This window comes from Cherax quadricarinatus, chromosome 3, assembly GCF_038502225.1.
Source record: "Cherax quadricarinatus isolate ZL_2023a chromosome 3, ASM3850222v1, whole genome shotgun sequence".
Lineage (NCBI taxonomy): Eukaryota > Metazoa > Arthropoda > Malacostraca > Decapoda > Parastacidae > Cherax > Cherax quadricarinatus.
This window is the reverse complement of record NC_091294.1, coordinates 78,806,176-78,818,624: the sequence shown is the minus strand read 5'-3', so window position 1 is coordinate 78,818,624 and position 12,449 is coordinate 78,806,176. Positions and strand designations below refer to the sequence as shown.

General features: G+C 43.9%; 1 protein-coding gene across 1 annotated transcript in view; it reads right to left on the bottom strand.

Annotated features, from left to right (window-relative positions):
* Positions 1 to 1,466: 1,466 nt before the first annotated feature.
* LOC128704698 (zinc finger protein 341) overlaps positions 1,467 to 12,449 on the bottom strand; it is a gene marked incomplete at its 5' end in the record, with an annotated part of 71,744 nt that continues 60,761 nt past the window's right edge. Inside the window, 2 exons of the mRNA XM_070093482.1 lie at positions 1,467 to 2,406; positions 2,573 to 2,748. Of these exons, the coding sequence (XP_069949583.1) occupies positions 1,576 to 2,406; positions 2,573 to 2,748 (1,007 nt within the window). The remainder of the gene's footprint in view (positions 2,407 to 2,572; positions 2,749 to 12,449) is intronic.

Here is a 12,449-nt window from a genome sequence, read left to right as displayed (position 1 = left end):
GTCTATAGTTTAGTGCTTCATTTCTGTCTTTCTTAAAGATGGGGACTACAGTTGCCATCTTCCATACCTTAGGTAGTTGCCCAGTTTCAAGGGATGTGTTGAAGATTGTGGTTAGTGACACACACACTGTCTCTGCTCCCTCTCTAAGGGCCCATGGAGAGATGTCCGGTCCCACTGCCTTTGAGGTATCAAGGTCACTTAGGAGCTTCTCCACCTCCCCCTCAGTTGTGTGTATTTCATCCAACACTTGTTGGTATATCCTCTGTTGGTGCACCCCACTGTTTTGTCTTCCCAGTGTCCCTTCAGCCTCCACTGTAAATACTTCCTAAAATCTCATGTTGAGCTCCTCACATACCTCCTGGTCGTTTCTTGTGAGCTCCCCACCTTCCTTCCTCAGCCTGATTACCTGGTCCTTGACTGTTGTCTTCCTCCTGATGTGGCTGTAAAGCAGTTTTGGGTCAGACTTGACTTTCGATGCTATGTTATTTTCATACTGTCACTGTGCCTCCCTTCTTATCTGTGCATACTCGTTCCTGGCTCATCGACTAATCTCTTTATTTTCCCGAACCCTTTGCCTTCTGTACTTTTTCCATTCTCTAGCACACTTAGTTTTTGCCTCCCTACACCTTCTGGTAAACCAAGGGCTCATTCTGATTTTCCCATTATGTGTGTGTGGGGGGCGGTGTTTTACCAGCGTGTGTGTGGCAGTGTTTTACCAGACTGTGTGTGGCGGTATTTTACCAGTGTGTGTGCATGCGTGGCAGTGTTTTACCAGTGTGTGCGTGGCAGTGTTTTACCAGTGTGTGGCAGTGTTTTATCAGCATGTGTGTGGGGGCTGTTTTACCAGTGTGTGTGTGGCAGTGTTTTACCAGTGTGTGTGTGTGTGTGTGTGTGTGGCGGTGTTTTACCAGTGTGAGTGTGGCGATGTTTTACCAGTGTGTGTACAGAATGATCCAAACCCATAGCGGTTGCGAGTCCAGGGAGGGGGTCACCTGGGGGAGGACTACACACTGCATGTTTTTGTTTGGTTGTGGCAGGACGTGTTTGTTTATGTTTTAATGTTGTTTGGTTGAGGTGAGATGTCTTTGTTTACACAGTATTATAATCAAAACAGCACTAAACCCACAAGGGTCATACAGCGCTGCAGATTTATAAACCAGGCCCTCAGTATGTGGTTTATAAACCAGACCCTCAGTATCCGTGGTTTATAAACCAGACCTTAAGTATCTGTGGTTTATAAACCAGAATCTCAGTATCTGTGGTTTATAAACCAGACCCTTAGTACCATGGTTTATAAACCAGAACCTCAGTATCCATGGTTGATGAACCAAACCCTCCTCCTGGTGGACCATAGTGCCCTGGTATCCCTGGGTGATGCCTTCCAAGAACTACCTGGGATACCAGGACACAACTGTAGTGCATTTTAAAATGTCGTTTGGTGGAGGTGGGACGTTTGTTTACATTTTAAAACATTTGCTTGAGGTGGGACGTTTGTTTATTGCAAAGTTTGAACTTAAATTTACATCAACTAGTATAAAAATCTCCAGTGGAAAGAATTGACTAATGACATTTGTATCACGTTTGGTCTGGCAGGATGTCCAGGTGGGCTAGGTGGGCACCCACCTGGCCGCCCACCAACCTCGAATCGCCACTTCCGGCTGCTGGAACACCTTCCGTTTGGTAGTTTAAAATTGCAGTTGCTGCTGTTGCTTCTAGCGGATCGACCTGGTTGACCAGGGGGATGCGGGGCTGGTCCAAGTGGGTCGCATGGGCCAGGTGGGTGCCCACCTGCCCACCCATCAGCCTGGAATCGCCACTTCCGGCCGATGAAACAACTTCCGCTTGGTAGTTTAAAATCGTGGTGGCTGTGGCTTCCAGCGGATCAACCTGGTTGACCAGAGGGACCATTCCGCTGCCGCCAACCAGGATGGATGGTGCCGTTCCATCCAGGGTGATGGTCTGGTTGCTGTCTGCTGCCCGACCGCTTCCGATCGCCCGCAGCAGCTCGGCCTGGACAGCCCGGATGGGCCTAGTCAGTGGAAGGGAGAATGGAATATAGATGATCTCCACGTTCTGGGTGTCACCATCAACTTCTGCTATCCCCTCGATGTCTGGCACGCTCAGGATGTCTTCCGCTGGATGGATGTCATCCGTCAGGGTGGCTGGCACCTCTGTGGCATCTGCCAGGGATGCCCCGTCTGCTTGGCGGTTCCGGCGGGATGCCTGGTGTCCACCCCTCCGCTTCCGCCCACCCCGTCGGCTGCTGGCCTGGTCCCTGGCTCGGCGGATCACCGCCTGGCGGACAGGGCGGATCTTCCGTGGTGGATCCGCTGCCCCATCTGCTCCCACTCCATCCACCAGTTCCTCTACCACGCAGACATGATCCTCGTCTCCAGCAGAAATTGACTGAAACAATGTAAATGTTATAAGAAATACACATCAACCAATAATGATAACTACTGTCAAACAGTTATTACTACTGTCAGACAGTTGTTATAACTGCCAGACAGTCGTTATAATTACTGTCAGACAGCCACCATAATGTCTGACAGATAGTAAGGTAGTTACTCACCAAACGACACATGGAACATTCCTCTTCTGGCGCCTCTGATGGAATGACCTCAGCCTTGACCTCTTGACCTCCACCTTGGCCTCCTCCTCCTCTACCTCCTCTTCCTCCACGTCCTCGTCCTCGACCGCGATGACCTCGTCCTCCAGCATGGGTCATCATGTGTAGTCGCAGCTTATCTAGAAAAACAAAATACTACGATAAACTTTATAAATAATAAGCGATGTTAGTCTAGGGGATTTTCATAGAGAATCATACTCCAGTTACATTGTAATAAGGGATCATTTCTGATAATATAATTTAATTTTGTATACAGATTAATAAGGAGATAGAAAAACTTTGTAAAATATATTTTTAATATTAAGTAGATAATATTACTGACTTAAGGTATTTTAATTGTACCTTTTTCTTAGTTATTATATATAAACACAGACTTTATACACAACTTATAAATTACCATGACCTTCATTCTAGCTGAATGGGCCTTTAATATAAATGATCAATAAAGTTACAGCTTCGCTATTTTCCGAGACAATTAGGGTGTTGATTAGAATACTTGAAGTCTCTTAACACATGAGAACTTCTATACAATGAAAGTTCCACAAGATCTCACAATTTATGGTGACTTTAGAGAATAAAGCTTTACACCAATAGCTTCTTAATTTAAATTAAAATGAGTATGTAATGAAAACCTTCTATATACCCAGAGAAGTGCTGTACTGACTACTCCACTTACCTGACATAAGCTGCGTCGGCCGAGTAATAACCAGAGATGACGTCATACAAACATTAAATGGTTTTTATTAACACACTGGCCGATTCCCACCAAGGCAGGGTGGCCACCAAGGCAGGGTGGCCACCAAGGCAGGGTGGCCACCAAGGCAGGGTGGCCACCAAGGCAGGGTGGCCACCAAGGCAGGGTTACCACCAAGGCAGGGTAGCCACCAAGGCAGGGTGGCCACCAAGGCAGGGTGGCCACCAAGGCAGGGTGGCCACCAAGGCAGGGTGGCCACCAAGGCAGGGTGGCCACGAAAAGGCAGGGTGGCCCAAAAAACTCTCACCATCATTCACTCCATCACTGTCTTGCCAGAAGGGTGCTTTACACTACAGTTTTTAAACTGCAACATTAACACCCCTCCTTCAGAGTGCAGGCACTGTACTTCCCATCTCCAGGACTCAAGTCCGGCCTGCCGGTTTCCCTGAATCCCTTCATAAATGTTACTTTGCTCACACTCCAACAGCACATCAAGTATGTATTAAAAACCACTTGTCTGCATTCACTCCTATCAAATACGCTCACACACACTTGCTGGAAGTCCAAGCCCCTCACACACAAAACCTCCTTTACCCCCTCCCTCCAACCCTTCCTAGGCCGACCCCTACCCCGCCTTCCCTCCACTACAGATTTATACACTCTCAAAGTCTTTCTGTTTTGTTCCATTCTCTCTACACATCCGAACCACCTCAACAACCCTTCCTCAGCCCTCTGATAATAATTTTGGTAATCCCATACCTTCTCCTAATTTCCAAACTACGAATTCTCTGCATTATATTCACACCACACATTGCCCTCAGACATGACATCTCCACTGCCTCCAGCCTTCTCCTCGCTGCAACATTCATCACCCATGCTTCACACCCATATAAGAGCGTTGGTAAAACTATACTCTCATACATTCCCCTCTTTGCTTCCAAGGACAAAGTTCTTTGTCTCCACAGACTCCTAAGTGCACCACTCACCCTTTTCCCCTCATCAATTCTATGATTCACCTCATCCTTCATTGACCCATCTACTAACACGTCCACTCCTAAATACAGTGGAACCTCGGCTTACGAATTTAATCCATTCTGTGACCTCGTTCATATCCCGATATGTACGTATGCTGAGTCAATTTTCCTCATTTAAATTAACTGAAATGGCATTAATCCGTTCCAGCAGAATTCCTGCTCTTAGGAGGCACCACAAAATACTTCAATATGATGCTAATATCAACTCTACAGCTTATTTATAAATCACAATTTATCTAATTTCACCATCACTCAAGGAATACACAAGAGGTGCATCACTGTCAATGTTCAGAATTTCTTCGATGTCAGCTTCTTATAACTCCATTAGCACACAGTCAAGATGAGTCAATAGAATTGTCAATGCTTATTGCTTGGGTACGTTTATTCTATTAGTGGGTTGGATCTGTGAAGGACCTGCCTAGTATGGGCCAACAGGCCTACTGCAGTGTTCCTCCTTTCTAATGTTATTAGGTACCCATCCCCTCCCACTCATATACAGTGGACCCCCGCATAACGATGGCATCACATAGCGATTAATCCGCATACCGCTTGCTTTAATCGCAAAAATTTTGCCGCGCATACCGATTAAAAACCCGCTCACCGATTTTCGTCCAAGACGCGTCCAATGTGCGCCCTCAGCCAGCCTCACATGTGCCGCCCGTGCCATTGTTTACCAGCCAGCCTCCGCGGTAACATCCAAGCATACAATCGGAATATTTCGTATTATTACAGTGTTTTCGGTGCTGTTTCTGGAAAATAAGTGACCATGGGCCCCAAGAAAGCTTCTAGTGCCAACCGTACACCAATAAGGGTGAGAATTCCAATAGAAATGAAGAAAGAGATCATTGATAAGTATGAAAGTGGAGTGCGTATCGCCGACCTGGTCAGGTTGTACAAGAAACCCCAATCAACCATCGCTACTATTGTGGGCACCAGAAAGGCAATCAAGGAAGCTGTTCTTGCCAAAGGTTTAACTGTGTTTTCGAAACAAAGATCGCAAGTGATGGAAGATGTTGAGAGACTCTTATTGGTGTGGATAAATGAAAAACAGCTAGCAGGAGATAGCGTCTCTCAAGCGATCATATGTGAAAAGGCTAGGAAGTTGCATGAGGATTTAATTAAAAAAATGCCTGCAACTAGTGATGATGTGAGTGAATTTAAGGCCAGCAAAGGTTGGTTTGAGAGATTTAAGAAGCGTAGTGGCATCCATAGTGTGATAAGGCATGGTGAGGCTGCCAGTTCGGACCACAAAGCGGCTGAAAAATATGTGCAGGAATTCAAGGAGTACATAGACAGTGAAGGACTGAAACCTGAACAAGTGTTTAATTGTGATGAAACAGGCCTGTTCTGGAAGAAAATGCCAAGCAGGACCTACATTACTCAGGAGGAAAAGGCACTCCCAGGACATAAGCCTATGAAAGACAGGCTTACTCTGTTGATGTGTGCCAATGCTAGTGGTGATTGCAAAGTGAAGCCTTTATTGGTGTATCACTCTGAAACTCCCAGAGCGTTCAGGCAAAAGAATGTCCTCAAGGATAATTTGTGTGTGCTGTGGAGGGCAAACAGTAAGGCATGGGTCACTAGGGACTTTTTCTATAACTGGTTACACCATGCATTTGCCCCCAATGTGAAAGATTACCTAACTGAAAAGAAATTAGAACTTAAGTGCCTCCTGGTGTTAGACAATGCTCCTGGTCATCCTACAGACGTGGCAGAGCGACTTTATGGGAACATGAGCTTCATTAAGGTGAAGTTTTTGCCTCCTAATACCACTCCTCTCCTGCAGCCCATGGACCAGCAGGTTATTGCAAACTTCAAAAAACTGTACACAAAAGCTCTGTTTGAAAGGTGCTTTGTAGTGACCTCAGAAACTCAACTGACTCTAAGAGAGTTTTGGAGAGAGCACTTTAATATCCTCAATTGTGTAAACCTTATAGGTAAGGCTTGGGAGGGAGTGACTAAGAAGACCTTGAACTCTGCTTGGAAGAAACTGTGGCCAGAATGTGTAGACAAAAGGGATTTTGAAGGGTTTGAGGCTAACCCTGAGAGGATTATGCCACTTGAGGAATCCATTGTGGCATTGGGAAAGTCCTTGGGGTTGGAGGTTAGTGGGGAGGATGTGGAAGAGTTGGTGGAGGAGGACAATGAAGAACTAACCACTGATGAGCTGATAGATCAACTTCAAGAGCAAGAGGCCAGACCTGAGGAAACTGGTTCAGAGGAGGGGAGAGAGAAATTGAAAAAGTTGCCTACTACAAAGATTAAAGAAATCTGTGCAAAGTGGCTTGAAGTGCAAACCTTCATGGATGAAAATCACCCTCACACAGCTATTGCAAGCCGTGTTGGCAACCTGTACACTGACAATGTTGTGAAACACTTTAGGGAAGTCATAAAGGAACGAGAGGTACAGGCCACTATGGACAGATATGTTGTGCGAAAGAAGTCCAGTGACTCTGAAGCTGGTCCTAGTGGCATTAAAAGAAGAAGGGAAGTAACCCCAGAAAAGGACTCGACACCTCAAGTCTTAATGGAAGGGGATTCCCCTTCTAAACACTAACACTCTCTCTCCCCTCCTCCCATCCCATCAATCATCACCAGATCTTCAATAAAAGTAAGTGTCATGTAAGTGTGCATGCCTTTTTCAGTTTGTGTGTATTAAAATTAACATTTCATGTGGTAAAAATTTTTTTTTTTCATACTTTTGGGTGTCTTGCACGGATTAATTTTATTTCCATTATTTCTTATGGGGAAAATTCATTCACATACCGATTATTTCGCATAACAATTACCCCTCTTGCACGGATTAAAATCGTTATGCGGGGGTCCACTGTATTTGTCCAGTCACTTCTTAAAGCTACCCAAGGTCCTAGCCTCTATCACCCCACTGGGAAGATTGTTCCACACATCCACAACTCTGTTAGAAAACCAGTACTTACCTATGTCCTTTCTAAATCTAAATTTATCCAACTTAAATCCATTATTTCTGGTTCTTACCTGGTTCAACACCCTCAGTACTTTATTAATATCGCCTTTGTTTATGCCCGTCATCCACTTATACACTTCAATGATATCTTCCCTCATTCTACGTCTCTCCAGAAAGTGGAGATTTAAGACTTTAAGTCTATCTTCATACGGGAGATTCCTCCTGCTTCGCCTCACCTGACTACAGTATACATGTATAAGCCACATCTACAGCCCTATGCTGTACATTCTACAAGATTGATGGACTGAACACATCGACTCCAGGCTGAGGGACTAATTACCTCAAACTCCTCCTCTCTTTACACCTTTCTGCTATGTATTGGACTGATGAAGCCACTGTGTGGCGAAACATTTCCTCAATAAAGATTCCCATATGTTGCATTAATGTCTCAATCTTCAACTTGTCAGTTTTCAAAACCATTCATCACAACTGTCAGACACTGCATCATCATGGGATCTTGATACAAAGAATTCTTCAAAACCTGTCCATCCTTTGGACGAAAACCTACTTTGACTAGTGGATGGTACCACTATGACCCTGCCGCCTCCTGCTTCACCTCACCTGACTACAGTATATAAGTCATGTCCATGTACATTCTACAGAATTATCAAAGCTTATTGCTTGGGTAGCATTGAAAATTGAGTTGGGCAAATATTCTTTTAGTGGGATAGATTATGAAGGACCTGCCTAGTATGGGCCAACAGGCCTGCTGTAGTGTATTATTAGTACATATGTATTATGATAATAATAATTATTAATATTATTATTATTAATTTAGGGAAGTGGAGCACAGATCCAATTCCCTTGATCAAAAGCCCCTCACCAAGGAACTTCCCTTGAGGGGGAAGTACGCATCCTGAAATTTCGTTTGCATCCAGAAACAAAAAATCGATCAAGTGACTGTTCGTATCCTGAAAAATTCGCATGGTGGGGCATTTGTAAGCCGAGGCTCCACCGTATCTGAATACATTCTCCTCCTCCATACTCTCTCCCTCCAATCTGATATCCAATCTTTCTTCACCTAATCTTTTTGTTATCCTCATAACCTTACACTTTCCTATACAGTGGACCTCCGCCATTCGATGGCATCGGTATACGTTAAATCCGGTATTCGATACATTTTAACGCAAAAATTTTGCCTCACCACTTTTTAAAAAACCCGCCACACGCGATTCGTCCGGGACACATCCACGTGAGGCCTGAACTGCCCCGTGCGTGCCAGTGTTTACAAGCCAGCCAGTATGCTCGCATCTAAGCATACATTCGGTACATTCCTTATTATCACAGTGTTTTTGGTGCTTGTTTCTGCAAAGTAAGTCACCATGGGCCCCAAGAAAGCTTCTAGTGCCAACCCTGTGGTAAAAAGGGTGAGAATTAGTATGGAAATTAAGAAAGATTTTGAAGGGTTTGGGGCTAACCCTGAGAAGCCTATGCCAGTTGTCGAATCCATTGTGCCTACTTCAAAAATTAAGGAAATGTGCGCAAAGTGGGTTGAACTGCAAACCTTTATGGATGAAAATCATCCTAACACAGCTATTGCAAGCCGTGCTGGTGACTATTACAATGACAATGTTGTGGCCCATTTTAGACAAATCGTAAAGGAACAGGAGGTACAGAGCTCTATGGACAGATTTGTTGTGCAACAGAGGTCCAGTGACTCTCAAGCTGGTCCTAATGGCATTAAAAGAAGAAGGGAAGTAACCCCGGAAAAGGACTAGCTACCTCAAGTCCTAATGGAAGGGAATTCCCCTTCTAAACATTAACACCTTTGACACTCTCCCCTCCTCCCATCCCATCAGTCATCACCAGATCTTCATTAAAGGTAAGTGTCATGTATTCTATTGTTAGTAGAGTACAGCGGACCCTTGACCAACGATATTAATCCGTTCCTGAGAGCTCATCGTTAATCAAAATTATCGTTAGTCGAGTTAATTTTCCCCATAAGAAATAATGGAAATCAAATTAATCCGTTCCTGACACCCCAAAGTATTGAAAAAATTTTTTTTTTACCACATGAAATATTAATTTTAATACACACAAACTGAAGAAGACATGCACAGTTACATGACACTTACCTTTATTGAAGATCTGGTGATGATTGATGGGATGGGAGGGGAGTGTGTGGATGGTCTTAGTGTTTAGAAGGGGAATCCCCTTCCATTAGGACTTGAGGTGGCAAGTCCTTTTCCGGGGTTACTTCCCTTCTTCTTTTAATGCCACTAGGACCAGCTTGAGAGTCACTGGCCCTCTGTTGCACAACATATCTGTCCATAGAGGCCTGTACCTCCCATTCCTTTATGACATTCCAAAAGTGTTTCACAACATTGTCAGTGTAATAGTCACCAGCACGGCTTGCAATAGCTGTGTGAGGGTGATTTTCATCAAAAAAGGTTTGCACTTTAAGCCACATTGCACACATTTCCTTAATCTTTGTAGTAGGCAACTTTTTCAATTTCTCTCTCCCCTCCTCTGAACCAGTTTCCTCAGGTCTGGCCTCTTGCTCTTGAAGTTGATCTATCAGCTCATCAGTGGTTAGTTCATCATTGTCCTCCTCCACCAACTCTTCCACATCCTCCCCACTAACCTCCAACCCCAAGGACTTCCCCAATGCCACAATGGATTCCTCAACTGGCACAGGATTCCCAGGGTTAGCCTCAAACCCTTCAAAATCCCTTTTGTCTACACATTCTGGCCACAGTTTCTTCCAAGCAGAGTTCAAGGTCCTCTTAGTCACTTCCTCCCAAGCCTTACCTATAATGTTTACACAATTGAGGATGCTAAAGTGATCTCTCCAAAATTCTCTTAGAGTCAATTGAGTTTCTGAGGTCACTACAAAGCACTTTTGAAACATAGCTTTTGTGTACAGTTTCTTGAAGTTGGAAATGACCTACTGGTCCATGGGCTGCAGGAGAGGAGTGGTATTAGGAGGCAAAAACTTGACCTTAATGAAGCTCATGCCCCCAGAAAGTCGCTCTGCCACGTCTGAAGGATGACCAGGAGCATTGTCTAATACCAGGAGGCACTTAAGGTCTAATTTCTTTTCAATTAGGTAATTTTTCACAGTGGGGGCAAATGCATGGTGTAACCAGTCATAGAAAAAGTCCCTAGTGACCCATGCCTTACTGTTTGCCCTCCACAGCACACACAAATTAGCCTTGAGGACACTGTTTTTCCTGAACACTGTGGGAGTTTCAGAGTGATACACCAATAAAGGCTTCACTTTGCAATCACCACTAGCATTGGCACACATCAACAGAGTAAGCCTGTCTTTCATAGGTTTATGTCCTGGGAGTGCCTTTTCCTCCTGAGTAATGTAGGTCCTGCTTGGCATTTCCTTCCAAAACAGGCCTGTTTCGTCGCAATTAAGCACTTGTTCAGGTTTCAGTCCTTCACTGTCTATGTACTCCTTGAATTCCTGCACATATTTTTCAGCCGCTTTGTGGTCCGAACTGGCAGCCTCACCATGCCTTATCACACTATGCATGCCACTATGATTCTTAAATCTCTCAAACCAACCTTTGATGGCCTTAAATTCACTCACCTCATCACTAGTTGCTGGCATTTTTCTAATTAAATCGTCATGCAACTTCCTAGCCTTTTCACATATGATCGCTTGAGAGATGCTATCTCCTGCTATCTGTTTTTCATTTATCCACACCAATAACAGTCTCTCAACATCTTCTATCACTTGCGATCTCTGTTTCAAAAACATAGTTGCACCTTTGGCAAGAATAGCTTCCTTGATTGCCGTTTTCTTGGCCACAATAGTAGCAATGGTTGATTGGGGTTTTGTGTAAAACCTGGCCAGCTCGGAGACATGCACTCCACTTTCATACTTAGCAATGATCTCTTTCTTCATATCCATAGTAATTTTCACTCTTTTTGCTGTAGGGTTGGCACTAGAAGCTTTCTTGGGGCCCATGGTGACTTATTTTGCAGGTGCAATCACTAAAAAGGCTGTGATAATATGAAATGTTCTGATTGTATCCTTGCATGCAACCACTGTGGCTGGCTTGTAAACACTGGCACTCACGGAACAAGTGAGGTGGGCTCAGGCCGCACGTGGACGCGTCTCGAGCGAATCGCATTGAGCGAGTTTTTTTGCACTAGCTGAGGCTTTAAAATGTATCGCTAGGTGGATTTAACGTTATGCAATGCCATCATTAGGCGAGGATCCACTGTATATATATATATATATATATATATATATATATATATATCTATATATATATATATATATATATATATATATATATATATATATATATATATATATATATATTTATATATATATATATATATACACATACAGTGGTCCCTCGTTGTTCGTAATTAATCCGTTCCTGGAGCCGTTACTATAAACGAAATTTACGATTTGCGAATCAATTTTCCCCATAAGAAATAATGTAAATACAATTAATCCGTTCCTGATATCCAGAAGTATTAAAACAAAAATTTTTTTAACATGAAATATAGATGTAGTACATAAACAATACAATGGGAAATGATGAATGAAACATTAACAGCATAACACTTACCTTTATTGGAGATTCTTCTTAGTGTATGGGAGACTGGAGGAGGAGAGAGAGTGGATTGTTTATAGTTTGGAAGGGGAATCCTCTTCCATCAACACCTCAGGTACCATTTGCTTTTCTGGGGTTGCTTCTCTTCTCTGTTTCTTAATGCCACTAGGACCACCTTGAGAGTCACTGGAGTCCTGTCTCACAAAATAACTGTGGAGAGAGCTCTGTTTCTGGCATCTCTTTAACACTTCCCTAAAATGGTACAAGACTTTGTCACTGTACATGTTGCCACCTGGCTTGCAACAACCTTGTTAGGGTGATGTTTCTCCATAAAGCTTTCCATCTTACCCCACATAGTAAAAATCTCTTTAATTTCTGAAGAAGGCACCTTCTTCCATCTCTCTTCCTCCTCCTCTGCAGCAAGATTCTGAGCTGCGATGTGTTGCTCTTCCTGCTGAAGCTCTTGCAGCTCCTCAGTGGTGAGCTCTTCATTGTGGTCTTCCACCAATTCTTCCACATCCTCCAAACTCACGTCCAACCCCATGGAACTCCCCAGTGCCACAATTGATTTTACAACAGACATAGG